Below are 25792 nucleotides of genomic sequence, written 5' to 3' on the forward strand. Positions count from 1 at the left end.
GGGTACTAAGGCAGAGGAATAGGAATTGGGTACAGTACCTTTGGGCAATTTGGGAGGAGTTCTCTGAAGAGAGGATGTTTAAGCAGAGACCTAAATGTGTAGAAGATGGTAGTGTGACGTTATGAAGATGGAGCATTCCCAGCAAGGCCCCGGTATGGCTGGTGTGGAGGGAGCAAGAGGAAAGAGAAGGAGGTATGGCCGGGGAGGTTTTAAAGGCTCAAGTGAAGGACTTTGCTTTTGTTCTGATTACAACTGTAGGAGGGTCTAGAGGAGAAGGATGGGTAGGATTTGACTTATACTTGAAAAGGTCACTTTGCTCCGTGAAGAATGGACTGAAGGGGCCCAGACTGGAGGCAGGAAGACAGAGATTGGCTCTTAGAGTAAAGCAGTGAGAGTTGGTGGTGGTTTAGACCATGATAGTAGCAACAGAGGAGATGAGAATTCATCTCATTCAGGCTGTATTTGGAGGGAGAACCAATAGGATGAGCTGATGGAATAAATGTGATGGAAGTGGAGATGGGAAAAAAAAAAAAAGGAGAAACAAACATTTCTCCCAGGTTTTAAGGTTTGATGCCTGGAGAGGTGGTAGTGGTATTTACGGCTCACCTGAAGATGGTGGAAATCCAATGTTCCTTTTGATGGCATTAAATTTGAGATGCATATAAGACAAACAAGTGAAGATGTTGAATGGGCTGTTGGCCACATGAGTCTGAAGCTCAGAAGTCAGGATTCTAATCCTTAGAAATAAGGATTGGGAGGAGCATTTGCATTTGGATGGCATTTAGGCTGTCATCCCAGGAGAGATGACCCAGGGAGAGCTGGGCTAAGAGGCTGAGGCCAGAGGCCAGAGAGCACCCCGTATTCAAGAAGAAACCCACGAGGTGAGCAGGGTGTTCTGGAGACATGGAGAAGAACACACTTCTGGCAGGAGGAGGTGGATAGAGGAGCTCAGGACTACTGAAAGATCACATAAAATGAGAACATAAAAGGGAGCATTGAATTTGGCAAAATGAACACTGTTAGTGAACTTCACGAGAGCCGTTTAAGTGGCCCAGTGGGAACAAAATCCATTTGGAGTGGATTAGAGAGAGAATGGGGGGTGATACATTAGAGCAGCCAGTATAGACTCTGAGGATCCAGCCTGGCCCTGGTGGCTGCTGGTGGAACTAGCAGACCGTGGGGCCCTTTGGGCGGCTGACCTCTGCGTGGCACTGGGGGAGGGTTTTGGGGGAGAGGCTGAGAAGTGACCACAGAACCCTGAATTCTTGTTGGGCCTTCTGGGCCTGCATGAGGACTGTGTGAGGGGCCCTGGGATGTTCCTGGGGAGGGTCTGAGGCATCTGGCCAGCTGGACCCAGACCCTGTCATCTGTTAACTTGAAACTGATCAGCAAGGAGCCCTTCCCTTCCCAGAGCTCATGTGAAAGGCTCTCAATGTCCTCAGCCTCACCTTATAGGGACATTCCAGACTTATGTGTGGGGGCCCCCTCCCCTGCATGGCTGTCCTCTTGTTCTCACCTTTCAAAACTGAAGGAAGGCCTGGCCTCTGGGCCCCTCCTCTGTGAATGAGGGGAAAAAAAAAAAACTCGCTCCAAAATTCGTTAAAGATTGTTAAAGATGAAACGACTCCTTCCTTCCTAGAATTTTCTCTGAGCCTCGAGCAGTTTCTACCCCACTTTCCCTGCACTCATGAGTTTGGGCTAAAAATAAATACACACAGGTATCCAAACATGCTGGTGGGTGGAGCTGGCTGCCACTTTAGGAGTGGGTGGTTCTATTTCCTGAGATGAAGAAACCTGGAGGAGGAGTGGGTTTGGAGATATGAGGGGGAAGGATGCTTGGCCCAGAATGGAAGCTCACTATTTATGGAATGAAAGAATGAATGAGATCTGGTAGGCACAGGGCCGTAGGGAGTGAGCTGTGTGTGTATCCGGGCACAGTGAGGCGGGAGGAGTGCTGTAATCATCCCAGGCTTTGGGGGTGATGGGTGTGCTGCTGGCTGAACAACAGAGTGTGTTTAAACAGGCAGGCCAAGACCCCTGACTTCCGCACTATAGTATGACTGAGTGCGAATGTGGCAGCTAGGACATTATTACAAACCAAAAAACCTGAGGGCTAGACATAGCTCTGTACCTCAGTGCTGTGACCTTAGAGTGAGAACCTCTTAGCATCTCAGAGTCCCTGTTTCTCCATCTTTGGAATGAAGAATATCAGCCACCCGTCCTGGTCCACATGGTCCTTGCCGAGTGTGTGTGAGGTCACATGTGTGTGAATTGGGGAGATGCTTCTCTGTGTGATTGTAGGAATGTTGAAGATGTACTAATGGTTGTGATAGGATGTGAATCTGGATCTTTGTACGTGCAAGTGGAGAAGTGAAGTTTGAAGTGTGGATCTGATTTGTGTGGAAATGAGAGTTTGGTATTCTCTTTGGCCTGGCCTCTGTGTGCGTGTTTATATGTATGCACACACTTGTGAGCCTGCAGAGAATTCTTCCACGTATTTACCCTCTTCCACATGTGTTTCTGGAGGGCCAGTGTATGACGACTTGAGAATTTGCAAGTAGCTGGTGTAAGTGTTAATCGATCAGTCGTGTCCAACTCTTTGCGACTCCATGGACTGTAGCCTGCCAGGGTCATCTATCCATGGAATTCTCCAGGCAAGAAGACTGGAGTGGGTTGCCATTTCCTTCTCCAGGGCATCTTCCTGACCCAGGGATCAAACCCAGGTCTCCTGCATAGCTGCAGAGCTGTCACTGCATGGGTATCACTGCATAGTGGTGGAAAGTACTTTTCCTGGTGGGCGTGCATGCTGCCTGTCTAGAGTGTGTGCCTCTTTCTCTGAGCCCCCGTGCCTCTTGGCATGGCTGCCCCACATGCATGGCAGCCACCAGTGCTGAGGGGTGCTGGGGACCTAGTCACAGGCGTCTCCACAGTCTTGGCCACATCCATCCCAGGGGTGCTCCTGTGCCCTGCGCCTCTCTAGGCTCAGACCAGCTGCCTCTGTTCCCCCTGCCCACCGTGGACCAGGCTGCTCTGCGGATGTGGACGTGGCGGTTGAGCGGCACTAGTTTCCCTGAGTGTTTTCCATGGGCGGATGTCCATTTCATCAGGGAAGGAGCCACATTTGCCAACCTCCCAGGTCCAGGCAGGGTCCGTTGGGCCAGACTGGGTTTGTCACCCCAGGAACCGGGGCAGGCTTATTCCACAAGTGTCCCAGGCACGTCTTTCTCCACCTGAGTGCTGACCCTGTGCTGACAGCTTCATTTTTCCTGTTTGCCTTTGTGGGTGATGCCCTCACCCAGCCATTGACCTTCCATTGACCTTGTGGTCGAAAGGACAGAGCATGTGCGTGTGTGTAGAAGAGATTTTTCCCTGCGCAAGGCCAGGGAGGGTAATACTTGCTTTACCCAGCTGAATAGACAGTGCTCAAGGCCTTCAGCCAGGGCCACCACGGTGCACGCGTGCGGTATGCGGATGGCAGCCCATACAGTGGTGGCTCTGCCTTTGGCCATGGGCCAACGGTGTGCCCGCTAGAGCATTTGTTCCTTGCATGTTGTGTAAGATGGGAGGGATAAACCAGGGAGTCATGCCTTTGTGAATATCCTAGATATGAACAGGGGGAGATGAACTTCATCCAGGTTTCCAGGGTTTCCAGAATAGATCTCTGAAGGACACTTAGGTGAAACCTGAGTGCCAGCAGGGCTTGATGACTGAGCGTCCAAAGCGTCTATGAATTGGTAAACTCTGTGCGTGCCTGCATGTTCGCTTCAATATATTTGGTCCGTGTGTTTGCACACAGCAAGGCACCAAGGCCAGTCCCGTGGAGAGTTGACGGTTGGGCGTGTACAGAGGGCAGCAGGCACCTAGGGGATTCTGTGCCTCTCCCTGGAGGTCGGCTGGTGGCCGAGGGGCTGGCGGGTCCTAGAGGTGGGGGTGAACTGAACCTGTCCGTTTTTCTTCCCCAGAAGAGACAGGAGGAGAAGACACCACATGTCGATGTGGGAGCCACGCAGCAGCCACCTGTATGTGTGCGCCGGTCTGCGTGTTTGTGAGTGGTTACGTGTGGGTGCGGGGACACCGTGTCTTTGTCCTTGCCGGGGACAGAGTGGCACCGGGCGTGCACGTGTCCGTGTGGGCCGTGGCGTGTGCGTGTGCGTTCCGTGCACATGGTTTGTGGATCTGCCCCTCCGCACCTTTCACCATGTGCCTTTCTCGGTGTGCGTCTCAGGTATGTGACCCCGTGTGTAGTTTGCTCTTCCGTGTGGCCTGTGAGTGGACATGTGTCGGCGTGGGTTGTTTGTGCCAGTGGGGTGCCTTTCATGCGGGCGCTTGTGGACAGTTCGTGTGGGCCCCAGTGAGGATGCACATGGGCACCTGTGAGCGTCCCCTGCACGGGCTCTAGAGGTGCACCCATGGACGCCTGGGGGTGCAGGTGTAGGCATCCACCCTCCACCACCCGTGGAAGCCCACCCTGTGTTTGTGTTTCCTGCTGCCACGTGAATGGTCAGCTAGGCCTCCAAACTGAACTGTTCAGCGGTGGTTTTGAGTATGAGCTGCTCATGGTCCCTGGACATAGAGTCCCTTGGATTTTATCAGTGGTTGTGGAAGAGACCCCACCGCATCACCACGAGGGTCACGCCCAGACTTTTTGTAACTTGGGTCTGCTCCCTGCTGTCGTCAATCTCCCTTTAGTAGGACCTGCCCTTGAACTTCTCAGCCCTGACTCTCCCAGGCTGGCATGGGAAAGGGAAAGAAGGAGAGCAGGAGGAAGAAAGGCCTCTGACCTTGAACTAAGGGCCATTGGCGCACACAGAGCGAGTACAGGTTGATGCCCTGAAAGCAAAGGGGAGCGGGGAGTGAAGACCTGGCAACCTTCGTACCACTGTCTGCAGGTCCTGGCCACTGGGACTCGGTCCTGGGCTGCCCCCACCCTGCCTCAGCTACTTCAGGGCAGGGATCAGAGTGGGAGACCCCACAAAACTGGGGGGCACCAGTCCAACCACCCACTCTGCCCCTCGCATTTTTCTGTGCTTCCTGTCTGCAGGTCCTGGGCTCTCCCATTTGCTCCCCCACCGTGTGTTTCCCCCTGACCCCGTGCCCTGGCCACCGTGGGCTGGTCTGGGCCCCTGTGGCCACCCTTCCCGGCCCTTGGCCAGCAGTTCTGATCTTGGCCTCGCCTTCTCCCCCTTGCCAGGAGGGAGCGGAGGCGCCGGCATCACATGTCCGTGTGGGAGCAGCGAACCAGCCAGCTGAGGAGGCACATGCAGATGTCCAGCCAGGAGGCCCTCAACAAGGAGGAGGCCCCGCCCATGAACCCCCTCAACCCCCTCAACCCGCTGAGCCCCCTCAACCCGCTCAACGCGCACCCCAGCCTCTACCGGAGACCCCGGCCCATTGAGGGGCTCACCCTGGGCCTGGGGCTGGAGAAGTGTGAGGAAGAGCGAGTCAGCCGCGGGGGGTCCCTCAAGGGGGACAGCAGGGACCTGGCGAGTGCCCTGGACAGCCAGAGGAGCCCCCTGGCCCTGGGCAAACGGGAGCCGCCCTGGCTGGCCCGGCCCTGTCACGGGAACTGCGACCCGACCCAGCCGGAGGCGGGCGGCGGGGAGGCGGTGGTGACCTTCGAGGAGCGGGCCCGGCACAGGCAGAGCCAGCGGCGCAGCCGGCACCGCCGCGTCAGGACCGAGAGCAGGGAGCCCTCCTCCACCTCCAGGAGCAGGTCCGCCAGCCAGGAGCGGAGTCTGGATGAAGCTGTGCCCGGCGAGGGGGAGAGGGACTGCGAGCCCAGGGCTGGCCACGGGGGCGAAGAACCCATGATCCAGGAGGAAGAGCGAGAGCGATCCCAGGACTTACGGAGGTAAATGCGACGTAGGAGCGCCCTGGAGACAGGTAGGGTGGCCCACGTTAGGGGTTCTCCAGTGTAAGCCTCTCTGAAACTCAGTTTCCCCTTTTGTATAATGCATCTTTTACGAGGTATGTGTCAATACAATAGCAGTGAGATCTGTTCCCCTGGAAACCAGGGCATATCCTATTGGAGTGGGGAGGACGTGATGGGCAGGAGTGAGCTGATGGATGCCACCCTGGTGGACCTCAGCTCCTCTGCCTGGTGAGGGGGCAGACGGCGGGTGCCATGTGCTCTCCAGCAGGGCCACGTGGAGAGCCCTGGAGAGAAAGGACCTCACCCTTCCCTTTCACCAGGCACAGCAGCTGTTTCAGAATCGCTTCCTGATGTGAGCAGCAGCTGTCTTCTCCTCTGTCTTCACAGGACCAACAGTCTGATGGTGCCCAGAGGCTCCGGGCTGGCAGGAGCCCTGGATGAGGCCGATACACTCCTTGTCCCACCCCAGCCAGAGCTGGAAGTGGGGAAAGACGCGGCCCTGACGCAGGAGCAGGAGCCGGAGGGCAGCAGTGAGCAGGCTCTGCTGGGGGACGTGCAGCTGGACATGGGCCGGGTCAGCCAGAGCGAGCCGGACCTCTCCTGCGTCACGGCCAACACGGACAAGGCCACCACCGAGAGCACCAGCGTCACTGTCACCATCCCCGACGTGGGCCCCGTGGTGGACTCAACCGTGGTGCACAGTGAGGACACGGCCCGTTCCCCTTCCCCCACACCACCCACACCCCCCCCAGGGCCAGCGGAGGCATGGTTCTGGAACCGTCCTGGAAAGCTGCAAGGAAAACCCCACCAGTGGGATGGACTCCTTCTTCAACATATGAAAGAATAGCAGCAGTTTTAGCCCCGTTTGCAAGAGAACTTGGAGAAGGAAATGGCAACCCACTCCAGTATTCTTGCCTGGAGGATCCCAGGGATGGGGGAGCCTGGTGGGTTATTGTCTATGGGGTCGCACAGAGTCAGACACGACTGAAGTGACTTAGCAGCAGCAGCAGCAGCAGCAAGAGAACTAAGCTAGAATTTTCTCAATCTTAAGTTTTACCCATAAAATGTCATTCAACCCATGGTCCCCCTAGAGTCTTCAGAGAGTTCACATATGATTCTGTACCCCCTTGTCTATTCAGCTACTTAATTTATTTTGTGGATATCTGATGGCATATTCTCTGGGCCGCCCCTCCCCCATGTGCTCAGCCAGCTGATAAGTTAGGGGACCATTGCTGGCAGGCAGGCCCACGTTGGCCCTGGTTCTGCTCAACATGTGGCCTCCAAAAACCCTGTCTGCCTTGAGGCTTCAGTTTATCATCTGTGAAGTGAGAGCGTTGAATGAGATGACGTCTGAGACCTTCCTCTGTGCTAACATTTCTTGAATCTTTTACTCATATTGACTGTCTTTCTCCTAGGAGCTTTTAGTCACACTTTCTCTCACAGTTCCCGGAGGTGGTGGATATTCATCTGTGAGGCCTTAAAGGGAAACACATCCCCAAAGCACTTACCCCATACCCATCCGTGCCTGACCCCACGCCCATCTCTACATAACCCCACCACCATCTGTCCGCGTGGCACTGAATTGTGACCACGGGATTCCACTCTTGCTTTTTCCCCCCATATTTTTATTCTTTTCACAAAACAGTCCTCTTTCCCTATTTTTCTTTCTTTCACTGCTCTGTCTCCATTTCTTCACCTTCTCAAAGTGAAATACATCTCAAAGTATTCTTTGGAATGCCAGTACTACTTTATAATCTCCCGTGTCCAGTAACCCCTGCTGTCTTGTTTAGTTTTGTGCTCTAATAAGAAAGTGTTTTTGGACCCTCTTTTATGAGGGTCATAGTAGTGTGTGTCTCATAAAAGAGGGTTGGGCTTCTGGTGGCTCAGGGAAGAATCTGCCTGCAATGCAAGAGACCTGGGTTCCATCCCCGGGTCGAGAAGATCCCCTGGAGTAGGGGATGGCAGCCCACTCCAGTATTCTTGCCTGCAGAATTCCATGGACAGAGGAGCCTGGCGGGTCACAAAGAGTCAGACACGTCAGACGCGACTGAGCAACTGACACACACTCTTTTGAGACTTAAGAAAGTTTGACCCTCTTCTGTTCTCATTCTGGGGCTAGTCCCTGACCTTGGTTGTAGGTAAGAGTGTTATCAGAGGGGTTTTGGACGCTTTGGATGACTTGCCTTTTGGAAGGACCTGGAAGGGGTCAGGACTTTGGAGGTTTGCTACTTACGCAAGGCTCCAGGGCAGAAGTGTTCACTGAATGGGAATGTGGGAGAGGTGCCCCTGCCCCACTCTCATGGCCTCATCCTCTGCCACTCACCCCACACTGGGCCTTCCACGCGGAAATAGAGTAGAGGCCCAGCAGCCCCTCTTGGTCTCTGCTTCTTCATCCTCTCAATCCTGGGAGAAGTCATAGACCCATCGTCGCATGAATATTGCATTCTCATTTCTGTATCAGTAAGGACTGGAACAAGAACAGCCAGAAGGGCAGCCACAGACAGAGTCATGGCTTCTTAAAATCTTCCATTGAGTGTGGTTTCATTGAAAGGAGATAGAATTTTGAATTGGGAATGTATACCAGCTGTATGGGGCTTCCCTGGTAGCTCAGCTGATAAAGAATCTGCCTGCAATGTGGGAGACCCCAGTTCGATTCCTGGGTTAGGAAGATCCCTTGTAGAAGGGACAGGCTACCCACTCCATTATTCTTGGGCTTCCCTGGTGGCTCAGATGGTAAAGAATCCACCTGCAATGCGGGATACCTGGGTTCAATCCTTGGGTTGGGAAGATCCCCTGGAAGAGGGCATGGCAACCCACTCTAGTATTCTTGCCTGGAGAATCCCCGTGGACAAGGAGCCTGGTGGGCTACAGTCCATGGGGTCACAAAGAATCCTCCATGGCTGAGCCAATAAGCATAGCACCAGCTGTATGACCTTAGGGAAGGTCCTTGAATTCCCTGAACTTCAGTTTTCCCATCTGCAGAAGGGGAATAATATACGCCGTTCAGGTGTACCAACGTGAAGAATGCCCTAAGTAAATATATACAAAGAAGCCAGATTTTAGATAGAAGTAAGTTTCTAAACTTTACAACAGAAACAACCATTCTCTTTTACCTAGGGAAACAGGATTGTTATTTATATGGCACAAAAGGCTCTCCCACCTGAAATTAGGGCAGGGGTAAGGCTAGGAAGAGAGCCTGGGCTTCATTCAGTGTAATTTAACAGACACCCTGACGTTCACAGGTACCTAGCTCCCTCTCCCACCTTCTCGTCCCATCCCCAGTGGAAAACGAAGGGCGCCATTCTGCATGTAGCAAGGTTTTTGAAGAGCTCCACATGTTCTTCTTGCAGTCAGCAACAAGACTGATGGAGAAGCCAGTCCCTTGAAAGAGGCAGAGATCAGAGAGGATGAGGAGGAGGTGGAGAAGAAGCAGCAGAAGAAGGAGAAGCGTGAGACAGGCAAAGCCATGGTGCCTCACAGCTCGATGTTCATCTTCAGCACCACCAACCCGTAAGACACCCTTCATTGCCACCTTCCTTTGGTGCTGGAGGTTTTGAGCCAAGATTTGAGCCAGGGCAGGGGGATGGGAAGGAGGGATGAAGGTCCAGCCGTCCTCCTGAGCCTTCCTGGTGGAATATGGCCAGATAAAGCCTCCAGGGTGTTCACTAGTTGAGGTGGGTCATGGAATTATTGAGCAGCCTCTGAACTCTGTGCCCATAGTCTAAAGAGTCATTTAAGATAGAACATGAGCAATGTCAGAGGAAAGGACCCTTCATCTATTCTTTGGTTAGTAGGTTGCAGGGAAGGTTGGGAAGGGAGGACATCTACTTGGGCTGTGTCACCAAATATTCCAGAGGTGGACTGAGCTGAGAATAGGAAGCTTAGGATAACTGGATCATCCATTGGCTGCCCTGCACATCAGTTTTGAAGTGGGTGTGTTCCTTAGAGCAGAGTCAGGGCTGTGAGATGAGGTGGGCAAGGAAAAATCTGGAAGGTTAGATTCAGGAAAGATGGGATGTTGAAAGAGAAGCTGCCTTTGGCCCAGGAAGTGAGCAAGATGTATACGTAGACCAGCTTCAGGGTCTCAGAAGACGAGAAGGCTTTCAGTGACCATGTGGGCAGTATTCTGGCATGGCCCTGGGAAGGAAGGAACCTGAGCAAAGAGATGTCTGGCCAACCGAGGCCAGGATGCAGTCAGTCTATAAAATAGTCACTTTGATCAAAATACCTGCAGCTTGGGAAAACCAGTTGCTGCTTTCATCAGGAATCTTAGAATCAAGGTCTGTTTTATGTTTCTGGGTTCTTAGGATTTTCTTGCTCTGCCCCAGTCTCTGTACAGTGGGGGAGTAGACCCTGAGGCACAGTGGAAGGCAATGTGTAGCCACCCAAGCGTGCGTCTTTTGATGCTGGCTGCTGCTCCCCACGGTGGCTCAGATGTGCATGCAGATAATGTATCTTGGCTTGCATACTGCAGTCTCTAACCAATCTGATTACTTTCCCCCAGTGGGGCTTTAAATCAAGGGTGGTGCCTGAGAAATTAAATTGCTCTCCCCACGGCTTCCTCTGGCCAGGGCCTGGCTGTCTGGAGGAGGCTGATTGTATGGGGGTGGGGCGGAAGGATGGGATGGGAGGGAAGCGGGGCCGGCTCAGTGGGCTCGTCCGCTGCCCACAGGATCCGCAGGGCCTGCCACTACATTGTGAACCTGCGCTACTTCGAGATGTGCATCCTCCTGGTGATCGCAGCCAGCAGCATCGCCCTGGCGGCCGAGGACCCCGTCCTGACCAACTCAGAGCGCAACAAAGTGCGTGCACGGGGGCTCTTTGCCAGCCTCCACGGTACCCTGATACTCTCCTCTCCCAGAGCCTACCATTCCAACATTACAGTGAACTAAGGAAGCTTCCTGGAAGATGGGACAGGCTTAAGAAATTGCCCAGTCCTGTTCCTCGGGGCAAAGTAGGAACCATTTCAAGACCAGCCCCCACCCCAACCCTAACTCCCCAACCATACTGCTTACCTTTAGGCTCAGCAGTGGGGCCTTATCCCAAAAGCCAGCCAGGGCTTTGAAAGGGGCTTCCGTGATGGCTTAGTGGTAAAGAATTCTCCCATGCAGAAGATGCAGGTTCAGTCCCTGGGTCGGGAAGATCCCCTGGGTCGGGAAGATCCCCTGGATCAGGAAGATCCCCTGGATCAGGAAATGGCAATCCACTCCAGTATTCTTGCCTGGGAAATCCCATGGATGGAGGAGCCTGGCAGGCTACACTCCATGGGGTTGCAATACGTTGAGCACGACTGATTGACTCGACCACAACTGCTGCCATCCATGTGTTGGATGTGGAGTCTGACCTAGGGGCAGTTGGGGCCCTGCAGCTCCACATGGGGAGCTGAAACAACCTGTGGAGGCCCAGGATGGATATCAGGAGGGATGAGGGGGTGGAGGATTGGAACTGACAAAGATCCCAGCAGGGGAGAAATCTGTGGGGCAATTCAGACCCAAGATGTTAAGTTCTGACCACTTAACGGAGGGAAAGGCCGAGGCCTGGCCACCAGATCATGCGGCCCCAGCAGCATCCATGACTCCTCTCCTCCCTGCATCAGTTAGCAGTTATAACTCCGAGCTTCTGTTCTGAGGTTGAATTGAGCGGGCCTTGGGGTGGGCATGCAGGAGAGCCTGTGTTTGGGGAGTGTATGTAGCCTGATGGTCTCCGCTATGTGTCCTGCAGGTGCTGAGGTATTTTGACTATGTGTTCACTGGCGTGTTCACCTTTGAGATGGTTATAAAGGTAAGAGCCGCTAGAGCACACCTGGACTCCGGGGCTGCAGGGGTCACCCGTCTGCGCCGCTAGTACAGTGCCCTTCCCCAGGGCTGTCACCTCCTGGCCAATGACAGAACCTCAGTAAGGCCTCTGCTGACCCCTCCTCCGGCCTCAGATCCTGGCGAGGTCTGTCGTGGCAGGATGTGACCACGTGGCTCTCCTTAGACTGGAGCAGACCTGTGGGCATGGCCCGGGGAGGAGTCAGGTCCCTCCCAGGCAGGCAGTGGGTGTCCCGCAGGCGTGGGGACTGTTCTCACTTCCCCATCACACTTCCTGGTTTGAGCCAGTGTCCCAGCCAAGGCTTAGGTAGGGATGAATCTTCCTGGCCTTGTATAGTCCCAGCCGTACTCACTGCCCTCCAGTCTGTTCCCCGCCACCCTCACACCCTGCATTTCTATCTTGTTCCCAGCCTCACCCATCTGGGATTGTTCCCATCTGTGCATATGCGGTAATGCCTGGTGCTCTGAGCCACTAATGAAAGGGAGGGCTGTGGCGGGGTGCTGGGAGCCAAGGAGTGGGTGCCCTGGTGGCTCTGAAAAGGGCCTCAGGCCTCACAGTTCAGTGGGGAGAGCCCGTGGGGCTTGTCCTCCTGCTCTTCGGATCCTCGTGTGGGGTTGAGTTAGAGGCAATGACAATGGAGACACTGCCGTGCGGAGCCCAGAGCTCAGGGCCCATATGACCAGCACCTTGGGGCTCATCGGTGGCTGTTCCCATCCTTCTCCTGCAGATGATAGACCAGGGCTTGATTCTGCAGGACGGCTCCTACTTCCGAGACCTGTGGAATATCCTGGACTTCGTGGTGGTGGTTGGTGCATTGGTGGCCTTTGCTCTGGCGTAAGTAACTCTTTTTCTCATCCATTTTCCTTCCCTCCTTCTTTCCTGAGACTGGCTGATCTGAGGGCTTCTCCAAGGTCAGTTCATTCAGTGGTGCCAGCGAATACTGCCCTGGGAGTCTGCTTCCCAGCTGCCCCTCGACAGAGCTCCTGAGGGCCTTACAGCTTCAGCAAACCTGCCCTGAATGAGTAGGTCGGTGAACGGAGAGCAGGGCAAGACTCTAGGGAGAAGTCAAAAGCCCTGGTGTTCCTCCCTTTGAGTTGAGATGAATGAGCCTGGAGAGCACTCACCTGTGTTCCCCCATGAATTCAGGGTGGGACCAGGGACAACTGGTATATCCTTACGTTTCTTAATTCTGTCAATAAAGGATCCACTTGAAAGAAAAATGAGGCAGGTAGAACAGAGTTGGGGACCACAGAATCCTGGGCATGGGGAGATTCTCTGCTCATGAGCAGGGATCCCCCAGAGCTATTCCAGGGACATAAGAACCATGTTAATATGTGAAACTCCTGAAGGAAAAACTTTTCCAACCTTCCTTGGTAGCATACTTAGGAAAACAGTCTTAAACCATTCAGGTAGCTAACTATGTTCATTACGTTAGGGGATTTTTTTTTTTTATCATTGAAAAAAAATGGGTTTTTTTGAACATTGAAAAAAAAAATGTTTCCAGGAAAGGGCCCTCCTAGCCCTCCAGGGTATAGCTAGGAAGTAGGCGTATTGTCAGTGCCTTTTCCTTCAGCTGGTGGGTAGAGGGCCCCAGAAGATGAATGACAACCTTCTGGGCGCTGTCTGGAGCTTGTTCCACTGTCAGAGTGGCTTCACCCGCTCCCAGTGGGACAGTAGAATTCCCTCCAGCCTTTCTGAGTAGAGGAGAAAGCCAAGTCTTCTATGCAAGACGAGCTATACAGTGTGATGCGGCACAAGGAAGGCATGTGGGACCTGCTGTCGTTGATGGCAGCTGTGAAAGGGAAGGAACAAGGCACCTCCATAGACTTGACCTTCCTGGTCCAAGTGGTCAAGTTTGGATCACCCATCCTGCCTTCTCCCCAGACACTGCCAGCTTCCATCCCTATCCATTCTGGCAGAGAAAGAAATGGGAGAAGAGTTAAGAATGTTCCTCAAGTGACTGAAATTGGAGAGCTCTCTGTATGTAGGAGAGATGAAAGGTCCCCAGGTGTGCTAAGAATTTTGAGACCTCCCAGAACCTGGGCGCAGAGTGTGTCCATTGCTGCCCCAGCCAGGGGTGACCCTCCAAAGGAGAACCAGGCTGAATGTGACTTGTGACCCTGAGCTGGGCTGGCCATCAGGACAACTCCAGTGTCCCTTGTCCTTATGTGCACCAGTGTATTAACCCCATTAGACTCACGTGGAGTCACTCATGACCTTCACAAGGAAGCAAACGATTGAAGGCAGGAGGAGAAGGGGATGACAGAGGATGAGATGGTTGGATGGCATCACCGACTTGATAGCCGTGAGTTTGAGCAAGCTCCAGGAATTGGTAATGGACAGGCAAGCCTGGCATGCTGCGGTCAATGGAGTCACAAAGAATTGGACAGGATTGTTCGACTGAACTGAACTGTTCCCAAGGAGATTTTATGAAATCTGGTCCCTGTGTGGACTGTCAGAGCAAGATACAAATAAAAGCAACTCTGGCTCTGCTAAGAGGACTCCCAGCTCCTCTTCCTCCTCCTTCATGGAAAAAATTACCAAAGACTGCCTTTGTCCTAAGGAGATCTGCCATTTTTGTTAGAGATAAATCTTACCCTTCAGTTTTTAAAGTCAAGCTTCTGTCTCATTTTACCAATTCATTTGTGTACATTATTCATCCTATTGTTCTCTCTTGTTTTGATCTCAGTAAAAATAAGTTTTTGCTCTGAAGAAATAGAGGACAAAGAGAGAGAAGCATATAGAAAGGAGACCACCCCATCTTGAGGAAGAACAGAGCTCATTGGGGTCACAGGGCAGAGTGGGAGGAAGGGGGTGGGCTGTGGAATCAGGAAAGCCCAGCTCCTCCACTTACCAGCTTCATGGCCTAGAGCAACATAGCAAGGTATTAACCCATTTAACTTTCATTTCTCATCTCTGACAAGGAAACAGAATGATGTGTTTCAAGCACTTAGCCCAGGGCCTAACCCAAAGTGATCAGTAAATGTGATTTCTCTTCCTTATGCTTCCATTCTCCATCACGTTGTGAAGTATGAATATGCAGCAAAATATGTTGATGCATAACGGATGCAAATAGTTGAAGATGAACACCGGCCGGTTTCCAAGACTTGGTTATCGTCCACACACACCTGGCCTGTGCTGGTGCCAGTGGGGAGGAGGTGTGTGTTAAAGGAAGGCTCTGTGCATGCCTGCCTCGTGTCCGCAGTGCAGCTGTCTCTCCTCCGATCCAGAGCAGTGATGATGGGCTGGAGGGGTGTCATCTGTCTTGTTCTTTCTCTCTGCCTCTTTGAAACATGGCGGTGGTAGCTTTGGTGCTGGCAGCAGGGGGAAGCCTTAACAGCCCCGGAGCCGAAGCCTCTCTGTTGGTCCTCAGACCAGGTACAGTGCAGGGGACCACCCCAGGATTCCTCTGGTTCTGGAATCCACACGTATGTGATGGATTGAGTATTTTGATCCATCACTTGCTTTTAGTGATGTCACTTCTCGAATTTTTTTTTTCATTTCTCTCCAAAGTGTAAAGGGAACTTGCTCATCCTTCTCCATCCACACTCTCTCTCTCGTTAACATCCTTCTAAGCTTGCCATGCGTAACTCCTCTCCCCTTTCTCCTGCTTATGGGACACTCCCCATCTTCTCTGGCCTTCGTCACGCTTGCTGGGATCCAGGTAATGCCGTCTCTTGCTCATGTGCTCGCGTTTCCTAATTCTTTTCCCTCCCTTTCCTCATTAAGGGCCCAGAGAATTCAGCTATCTCATCATTTCAGTAGGGCTAGCCAGAGTTTCCCCTGACAGCAGAGTGAGGGCCTAATCTGGGGTAAGTTGACATCGAAATAAGTCCTGTGTCCCACTGCATGGCAGGGTCAGGGGCTCAGGCCAGCAGGAACCACATGTGAGTCTTTCTATAGGCTTGTCAAGGACCTCCCTCCCTCTGGATACAGCTTTCATTGTCATTTCCCATATTTTTTCTCCTAGGAATGTCCACCATTCACATAACATTACTCCTGCCCTCTCTCTCCCCCCTTGAAATTGAATCTTGCCATACTAAGGCTTCTGCAAAGGCTCAACTGAGCAGAACCGATGGTGATCGCCATGGTAACAGCTTCCCATGGCTCCTCAGAAGTCAGTAGTGACTTGGTATCCCTTCTACCACTGGCAGCCAGAGCCTTCTCAGAACCCAGCCCAAGTTCCAGGAGCAACACCCCGAACCAAGGGGAGAGAATGGCCCCTAGCTGAATTCTCAGAGAGAGCTGAGCCCTTCTACAGCAGAGGTCTGCACCTGTTGCCATGTATGTTTTCTGGAAGCATATATGCTGTTTCTGCAGTGGCCGAAGAGGAATCTCTCTTCTCTGTAGCCATGCACATCAAGTGAAGGGATTCTTTATAATGTAAACTCGACAAATTCCATGTGGGGACTTTATTGACTTTTGAGGAGGAGGGCACGGGTTTATTTTCTGCATGTGGGCATAGCAAGGGACAAGAAAATGAATGGAAAGATACCTGTGATAGCACCTTTTCTGTTCTTCCCCATCCACTTTTACATTATAAAGCATTTATAAGAACACTCAGGTCTCCCTCCCTAAGCCCAATAACCTGTGTAGAGGTGGGCGGGTTTCTGGCAGAGGGTGGCTCCCTCATCCCACTGCCCTCACGATACCCTGCTTTCTTGGCCATGTGAAGACAGAGTGTTTGCCAACTATAAATGTCCTGACTGTGCCTTTTCCTCCCTGTGGTTTCAGGAAAAGTCTGGTGAGTGACTAGGTCTCTGAAACCGTTTTCTTTTTATCTTTTTCTATTTGAAAAAGAGGGTTTTTGTTTTTTTTTCTGTTTGATGGTTATTGTCCACCAAAAGACCGGAAACTGCTTTTCCCAGTCTTCCCACACCCTGTTGCCATCGCTTCTGCTTCCCATCTTGCTGGGTGGGAAAGCAGAGATGGTTCCAGCCTTGGCATTTCTGGGGGTCTGCACATTGGGCCCTTCACTTTGGGGCACCACGCCCAGAGTCAGCTGCCTCGTAGGGGGGTCTTGTGTCCACTATGCGGGTTGACTTCATGAGCCTTGTGGGATCCTTCCCAGGGATGGTGCTGCTGTCTGGCCCCCAGGCTTCCTGTCATCCATGTTCAGCGAAGGGCTTCCTGGGCAGGCAGTGGGCGTGGCCGCCTCTCAGGAGTGACCGCAGGGGAGGACGGGAAGGCTGTGATCCTGCACTCCAGCCCAGGCGCCTTCCCCTCGTCATTGCTATTGCTCTACAAAATGTTACTTGACCAGCTCAAGTCAAGTCACCAAGCAAGCTGTCCTGGGTTGGATTCTAAATAGTAAGTCTGAGGCTTATGATGGCTTCTCAACACAGTTTAAAAATGACCAGAATTCTGCTCCCACCTCCTCCCGGATACAGGTCTGTACATCAGTCAGAGTCATGCAGGCTCGTGAGCAGCTGAAAGCTTCCCATTACCATTTTCCATCATAGCAGGGCACGAGGTAAGGTCAGGACTTCCTGGCACGTAGAGGCTCTGGATCACAGCCGCCCTTGGCCTTTCATTATTCAGTGCTTAGCCAGGAAAGTAAAACATGAGTCAATCTGCCTCTTGATGCCAGAAGGAATGGAATTCCCACATTAGCTTTTATTACATTCTTTTCATGGAAGTATGTCACTTTCTGACACTTGACCCTCTGCCCTAGTCTCTCAGATGGATAAGGTTTTTTGAATGCATTCAGAACCAGCCACAGCAGCAGAGCTTGTTCTGAATCCGTTCAACGAAATACACAAGCACAGACCATTTTAGACTTGGAAATGGCACTCTGGTTCTGGTTTTGCATTTGAGGTTTTGTGTGTGTGAAGGTGGGACTGTGCACATGTGAGAAAGGAGTGACTCTTTAGAACTGAAATGCTGATACCTGCTCACACTTGGCAGAGCTTGGTAACAACCAAACTGGCATTTCACCTCACACCTGCCTGACCCTTCCTCCTGTCCTTTGCAGTCTGCTGTGTCTAAGGCAGTCCTCTCCAACCTCAAGCTTTGCCTTCAGGGCTTCTTTCTTGACAGCCCTCATTCTTTTAACCGTGAAAGGGATGTCTCCCACAGGAAGCTATGACTACACATTAATCTTGGAGGAGGGAGAAAGGTGGACAAAGGCCTACTCCACGCCAGGAAGACCTATTTACCACTGAGCCAGACAGTTCATCCAGTTCCACTGCTCTGTGGAAGAGAATGAAGGATTAAAATTAAATTTAGCCATCAGGTAGCCCATTAACTGTGGATTTAGGATGTCAGCTGAGCTGGAATTGGAAATTTCCAGCCGTGAACAGATAGAAGGATGTCGTTGCTTGAGACTCAAGCCTTAGGAGTCGCCTCGAGAGTGACTTTATCTGACTTTGTGCCCCAGCAGGGACTCTGAAGATGATTAATGGCCATGGGCTCTTGGGGTTCCCACTGCTCTATTTTATACTCTGGCAGCCTTATGTGCTGGGTTGGGGAGGGAAAAAGGAGGGTCATGGTGGTAGCACATGGAGGAAATGTCTAAAAGAAGGAGATAATTTCCCAGTCTACCTGCTCTTGTCTTTAAGCCCCAGCATGCATGTTTTTTAATGAACCCTGGAAAATGCATTGTCTGTTACAAGTGCCATTGGTGCTGCTGGGGAACCCTCTGTAGAATGTGTGCTTAGGGACTTTTATCACATGGAGACAACGAATGTGAACACCTAAATATCTCTCTCTATTAGCAAGCACAAATTGGATAGTTAGTTGGTTGTAAATAGGATCTCAGCTTGCAGCCACAGAACCAAGCAAAATGAAATGGTCCAATCCACGTGGTAACCGACATTTGACTAACCAGACTGGTCCCAGAGCACCCAGCACAAGAAAGTGAGGCTTCACAGCTGTGGGAAGAACCCACTTCTTCAGGATTAGTGGAAACTCATCACAGTGCCCTCCATATTTAAAAGTAGGTTTTAGAGTAATTTGGGTCAGTAGATTTCATGATGAGACTTGGGAAGTATCAGTTCAGATCATGTGACCTGCCAGCCATCTGCTTCATCCACACCCATAGAGGCACAGCCTAGCATTATGAATTAGTCTCCAGCTGACGGAGTGTATGGGCTGGATTTTAGCTGGCACCAGTGCCTTTGTAGAAAGATCTACAGATGAGGGGTCTTTGGGTATGTTCAAATTATGAAGACTGAGAAGCAAGATAGATCAGGCCACTGTTCATCAGAATGAATAACAAAATCACTAGGCAAGCCTTTGGTGGCGCTAGTGGTAAAGAACCCACCTGCCAATACAAGAGACATCAGAGAAGTGGGTTCAATCCCTGGATCGGGAAGATCCCCTGGAGGAAGGCATGTCAACTCACTCCAGTATCTTGTCTGGAAAATCCCATGGACAGAGGAGCCTGGTGGGCTACAGTCCATGGGGTTGCAAGAGTCAGACATGACTGAAACGACCTAATACACACACAGTTAGATGCTTTGCTATGTCTTGCTGCTTCCCAGTGCTTAGACAGAAATACCTTCCATTGAGAGTACAGTGCTGGTGTTTTGCAAAGAAGAAAGTTTGCAAAGGGCAATAATCAGTGGAGCTCATGGAGCTCACTGAGGTCCATATGCCAGAAGAAAAGAGTTATGCACTAACCACTTAGCGTAGAGCTAGTGCTCTGCTCACAGAAGAAAGAAAGATGACAGAGTCCCAGAAGATTTAGAGCCCCTGGGTGATCCCAAGAGATGCTGAGGTATGGGTCAGGAAGGAAAATAATCTCCAAATGGCAGTAGCTGGTCAGTGACAAGGTCAAAGTGCTGGATTTAGATGCCTCACATAGAGGACCTAGCCTTGCCATTGAGTACTAGAGAGTCCTGTTTCCAGAGGCAGGAGTGGTCAGTGTGAAGGGGCAACTTCTTCCTCACTTCCACGGGGCTTTAGAATTTTTAAAGTGCTTTCACACTTTTTATTTCATTTGTCACTTTACAGTCCTGTTTCACAGTTGAGAAATGGATTGCCTGAGGTTTGACTAGTTTGACTCATTTGAGTAATAATAGCAAAACCAATTCATAAACAACTGATAAATTTTGATTTCGAGTTCAGGGCTTTCTGTATTACATTAAGCTCCCTTCTACCTCTTAGAAGGTAGTTGTAAGTAGTTCTACTTCGTTCCAAGCCATTAACCTCTGTAAAGTCAGAGTGGTGGCTTGGTATGGATTTCTCCTCCTCCCAAGGATCCTCTGTCTCTGCCTGGAAACAGACAAGACCTGGTGGAGAAAGCATTCCTGACCTTGTCCATCTTGCTGTTTCATCTGTATCTTTTTCTCCCCATGAACCCTCACAGGCCCTATACTGATGAAGGATACTAGGATAGACTGCTCAGTATTTGAGCTCATGAACTACTGGATTCTTTTGCTGTTTCCTTCTTTGTTTAAAACCTTCCATTGGTTCCTATGTGAAAAGGCATTGTAACATCATAAATCGTAACACCGTAAATAAAGCCTAGGTTTCAGAGTCAGGTGTTAAATAAACTTAGTGTTGTTAATTATTAACCCACCTTTGCTCTCTGAACTTCTACTTGCTCATCTGTAAGTAGAAATTAAAAATAACTATTTAGGTCTTGTAAGAATTAAGTAAGGTAAAATATATTGTGTCCAGTATAGTGCCAAATAACTTTGTATTATATTAGTTAGGAGTTATTATTGACTACGTAATAATAGTCCAGACACTTTAGCAAGGCTCAGGACTTCTCACAGCATAACCCATTGGCCCCCTTACATTCCAGTACCCTGTCCATTCCCCTAATGCAAGAGATTCCTTAAAATCCTGTTACTGTTCTCTGCTGGGCTCAGGGGAGGGCAGAGGACCATTCCACGTAAAAGAGGGAGGGGCTGTTCAGAACCTGATGTCCTGGCTTTCTCTCCCACCCCCAAGCACCCTCCTATGAAAGAAGAGTCAGTTCCTAGCAGAGATCAATTTAAGTCCTTTGAGAAAGTATGGGGGTGGGGGGGCGCGGGGCGCGGGGCAGTGAAGCTGAAAAGCAAGATTACGGTGAATGATGAGTGATTACACATGGAAAATCTGGAGGGCAGCTTGACAGTTGAGCTGGAAAATTCTCATCTTTTACTGATGAGACAAAAGAGAAACGTGGCAGTTATTTTCTGGAGAGCAGCCAAGAACTTAACAAATAAGTAGGAAATATAGTAAATGGGGAAATGGGGAGCCCAACTGAGCCCCTATTAAAGTGGAGCTGGTACATCCTCACATATGAAATTATCCTCAGATTAGAGTCAATTTTTAAAACTGAGAAAATTTCACTAATTAGCTAGGCAGTGTAAAAAAAAATTCTGATTATGCATCTAGTAGCAAAGACTAGCAAAGTGTTATCAAATGATTATATTTAGATGATCTGTAAAAAGCTCATGAATTTTTTTCTAAAACAATGTGCCTCAGTTGAAGTACTTGAAGAAGTTGTCCTCTTAGTTTGATAAAACCTTCCCTTGCAATCTTGTTGACTTGGATAATGGCTTAAATGATTCTTCTATGCAAGGATTTGGGAGAGGCCATTTGGCCTGGCCCATGTGTAAATTGATTGACACTTTTCCTGACTTTGTGGCTTCATTAGCAAGTATCCCTTTCATTCAATGAAAATTTTCAAACTGTACTGGAGTGTATCTTAACAAAACTGAGAACGCAAGCGTGCTTTTTCACAGCCAGTCAAGAGCATAGCTTTTCAGTAGCTCCTCTGCAGTGAGAGACCTGTGTGAAAGATGTGCACATCAATGACTAATCTTCATTTTACTTTTGGCTTGTGTCTAATTACTATCCCTGGCTCCACTTTGTGGGAGTCAGAATAGGACAAATAGCCCTCCAGCTAGGACTTGGGCAGTCACAGTCAGCTGTTAAGATCAGAGTGCACCGTCGAAGAATTCCACTTCCCGAAACAAGGGACAAACAAGCACACTGGTCAGAGAGCCCCTCTGTTCCATAGCACGATATTTTACTAAGATCTTGGGACAGTATTAATTGTAGGCAGCAAATTCTGCCCTTTATCTGAGTGTGTGAGAGGAACAAAAATTATTGAACCTTCCTTCATACGATGGGTATCTGTGAGAATGAACCCGATTAGACTCTACGGGATCTAAAGTTCTTGAGGTTAAAGTCCTGAGCTAAGAGGAAGATGAAAGCCTGGACCACCTGCCCATCCATTGATCCCACTCTTCTCTCATTTCAGGGATATGGGAGATTCTCCTTTAGCTTTTCCTCAAGATGCATGCAGCCTAGCAAAGAGATGGTGACCCATGTTGTTGTTTTGGTAGAATTTTCAATCAAATGATTGTTTTTCCCACAGCATTTAGCTTGCAGTTTTACCTTCATTTGCTTGCTTGTTTATTTGAGACTTGTCTTCCTTCCTAGATTAGGTGAACTCTAAGAAGGTAGGGACCTCATTTGTTTTGTTCACAACCATGTAGCCAGTACTTAGGATACTGCCAGATGTTTGTTAAGGACTCCATCAGTGCTGTCATATGAGTGGATAGAGGTATATTTGGCTGACCTACCACAAATCTAGTCTCATGCATGAGAAGGCACTGTTACAACTCAGGAGAAGACATTACCTCTGCCTTCTGAGAATCTGGAGATTATCACGTGAGAGATTTAAGGTTTATAAGGCCTTGAGGTTTAATTCGCAAACAACCATTCATTTGACATTTACAGTGAAAAGTAATATACTTTCCAATATGGGGCCATTCCCTGAATAAAATCATCACTAGAAGTCTTTGCTTGTAGCATATGGTGGTGTAACATAGGTTTATGTTACATAAAAAAAATTAAAGGTAGAAAAAGTACCCTTCAGAGCAAACTGTCAACCAAGAAGCAAAGGCTGAATTCTAGGCACTTCTCCATAGCAGCAGGCCTGTTCACCCGTGGCACTGGGGCTCACTCACTGAGATCTTATGCAAGGCACATCTTCCCCAGGCTGCAGTTTTGTTTGCAGTTAAGAGGATTTTAGGGATCTCTTCCAGCTCTAGAATTTGGTGAGCCATTTGACAGAGCCTGGAACTGAAACCTGCTGGCGCAGAAGCTAGTGGTGCAGAGCGAGAGCTCTGAACGTCATGCAGACTTGGGTTCAAGTCCCAGCTCACCCTGCCAGTGCTGGGCACTCAACCTCTCAGCATCTCATCTGTGAAACAGAGACGATAATACCTTTGTGCTAAAGTGATTAGGATGTCCAGATAAAGAATTGCACTAAAAGTGCTTAACACTGAGTCTGGCCAAGAATAAATATTAAAGTTAGTCCTCATAACTCATAGGTTTTATATTCACGCTCTCCATCTTTATTTGTGTCATTGTTAAACCCCACTCCTAGAGCAGGGGTGATTTGTCTTCCAGCTGCACAGTAAATAGCTCACAAAGGACAGGTGGTCATTTAATTTATCAAAAGGCATCTCTGTGTGTGACATCAGGACATTGATAGTACCTTCCCCTATAATTCAAGGTGGATTTGTGATGTGGCCCTCCTGTGCTTTTGAGAGATGTCACAGTAGCCTTCTCCTGGACATTGCCTGTCCCTCTCCAAATGAAATCCTTCATAAACATAAATATGCCATGATGCCTTGAAACATCTTTCCCAAGACATAGTTTCTGGCCCAGAGTAGGCATTTTTCCTCTGGTCTGATATCTTATACATTCACTGGAAACAGAGTTTGACTGAAGACTACTAAGGAAGAGGAAGTGAAAGCCTACATTTAGAAAACTTCAGTTCAGCAAGGCTCCATGGAGTAATATACAACTTGGGGAATGCCATCTAGTTAGAGGCAGCGTCACTGATGCCTGCAGAGGGCCTTGGCCTTCCCAGGGTGGAAAGGTGGGTATGGAGCCACGGTGAGCTGGCCCTTCCTTTCACAAAGCGTGTGGACTCTGCAAGTGCCAAGGCTGTAAGCGGGATCACCCGGGTCTGGACTTCTCCAATTTCCCATCACCCTAAATTCTCCTTTCTCCCTGAAGTTCACTGACTGTCTCCCTTCTCTCCATCCCCTCCCCTCTTTTTTTTTTAACTGCTTTCTGCTTGGATCCTCCATAGGAATGCTTTGGGGTAAATATTTTTTTCTTCAGTTTTCTTTGAAGTGAAAAAATACAGGGAGTGGGGTGGAGGAGGAAGAATGTGTGATTGGGAGGTAAGGAGCTGACTCACTGAGAAAGCAGTGGTGAGTTTATGTGAGTGGTGTGTTTTCATTGACATCTAAGAAAACCAAAACTAGGAGTCACCAAGCTCTCTTGGGAAATAACCATTCTTACTGGTTTGGATGTGTATTTGGGCTTATATGTTGCCTTCTTAGATAGGTAGATTGACCAACCTAATAAAGTAAAAGAGTTTATAAAATAAACAAAGTCTATAGATGCAAAAGGCCATTGATATCAATGTGATACTTTTGAGTTATCTACATTCAGATCTACAGTTGAGTAAAAGTGATTTATAGGTCATGGATTATAACCATTTAAGAGAGTCTCAAAATATACATTCTAGCCAGTCAGTATTCCATTAAATGTCTTCTTACGTTGCCTTGTATGAAGGAATAGATGGCCTTTGATCTTCCTGTTCAGGAGGATGGGTATGGCAGGGAAGACAGGGTGGAAAACAGGCAGAAGCCTTGGAGTTTCCATCCGACATTCTAGATGGATCCCATTTCTTCTGATTGTCAGTGTCATGGTAATCTGGGCCAGTGTGAGGGAAGAACCAGAGCCTGAGCTCACTATTTAGAGTCTCATTTCCTACCATCTGTGTATTTTACAAATTGCACTTGTTTGACTTGAATGCAAAGATCTCAGGGGATGAGTGGGGTGGAGAGAGAAATGCAGGTTGACTTATTCATTTCCTTCCTAAAAATAGACGTATTTTGTCTACTAGGAGCAAACATTTTTGAGAGGCTGAAGGGGGAGGGTCATTAGCTGTAAGGCAAGGATAAAGGTGGGTGGGGGCTGCAGTTTGGGCCTTCCCCAACTGTAGGCTGTCCACAGTTTGTGCTGGATGCAGAGGGCTTGAAATGGGAAGGACTGCAGGAAGAGCCAGCTGCACAGAGATAATGGGGGTGTGAGCCAAGGTCCTGGCTGGAAGCCTGCATGACATGCTGTCTCTGGAGCAGGCAGCCTAGCACAACAAGGGCATCATGTCCCCACCAGCCCTCCTCACCCTGCTCTCCCTGGAACTGTGCAGAGGTGACCAACCTAAAACCAAAAGAAAGGATTAGGTTGAGTCTTCTGATGAGACTTGCTCTCAACTGGGGCTCCCTATTCAATTCAACAAATATTAGGTTAGCCAAAAAAGTTTGTTCGGGTGTTTCCGTTAAGATGTCATGGAAAAACCCAAATGAACTTTCTGGTCAACCCAATGTTATTAGAGAGCTTTCTGCTGAAGACTCCCTAGGCTAGGCACGGTGCCCATCCACAGTGGGCTATGGCCCTGTTACCTATTAGATGGATCATCCATTTCCATTTGGCCAGTGCGGTCGTGAGCAGTGTGGCTCTGGCTGTTGGGAGGGGGAGAAGTGTTGATTAACATGTGTGCATGGGTGCCTCTGTGGTGACCCCGTGTATCCCTCTGCATGAGTATACATGGGTGTGTGGGTGTACATGCATGCATGGGTGTGCATGCCTATGAGTGTGTACACCCTGGGGAGTGATTGGGAAGTTTTCCCAGAGCTTGTTTCTTGGGGGTCTCCCTGATGGAGTCTACTCTGACCCAGTTTCTAGCCGCTTGCCCACTTCTCTCCCCTTTCACCCTGCTTTGTCAGTGCAGTAGTGTGACCATCTCTTTAATTCTTCCCTGTCCTGTGATTCCCCGGGGCTTCTCTGCAGAACCAATAAGGGCCGGGACATCAAGACCATCAAGTCCCTGAGGGTTCTCCGTGTCCTGAGACCGCTGAAGACCATCAAGCGCCTGCCCAAGCTCAAGGTGACATTCTCCAGTTTTTTCCCTTCAGTTCCCCTTTGTTCATTTTTCCTCTCTAGCCACTATTGGCCTGCTTTTGGAGAATTATTTCTGGAAATATCCCTGTTGCTCACGTGAGGACTAGGATTCTTTTTGTCTGCTAAAACCAAGGATCTTAGTCTCAAAGGAAAATAACCAACGTCCCAAGAACT

At 49.9% G+C, this 25792-nt stretch overlaps 1 protein-coding gene across 3 annotated transcripts in view; it reads left to right on the plus strand.

Annotated features, from left to right (window-relative positions):
* The window catches only part of CACNA1E (calcium voltage-gated channel subunit alpha1 E), a 412948-nt gene that overhangs the window by 332928 nt on the left and 54228 nt on the right, over positions 1-25792 (plus strand). For 2 of the 3 annotated variants that reach the window (XM_043923907.1, XM_043923906.1), the window contains exons 20-27: positions 3963-4019; positions 5192-5851; positions 6260-6573; positions 9223-9382; positions 10545-10674; positions 11594-11653; positions 12414-12520; positions 25508-25604. In XM_043923907.1, the coding sequence (XP_043779842.1) occupies positions 3963-4019; positions 5192-5851; positions 6260-6573; positions 9223-9382; positions 10545-10674; positions 11594-11653; positions 12414-12520; positions 25508-25604 (1585 nt within the window). Of the gene's footprint in view, positions 1-3962; positions 4020-5191; positions 5852-6259; positions 6574-9222; positions 9383-10544; positions 10675-11593; positions 11654-12413; positions 12521-23735; positions 23748-25507; positions 25605-25792 lie in introns of all 3 variants that reach the window. The other variant, XM_043923905.1, reaches the window with a different exon arrangement.

Source organism: Cervus elaphus, chromosome 14 (assembly GCF_910594005.1).
Source record: "Cervus elaphus chromosome 14, mCerEla1.1, whole genome shotgun sequence".
NCBI classification, from domain to species: domain Eukaryota; kingdom Metazoa; phylum Chordata; class Mammalia; order Artiodactyla; family Cervidae; genus Cervus; species Cervus elaphus.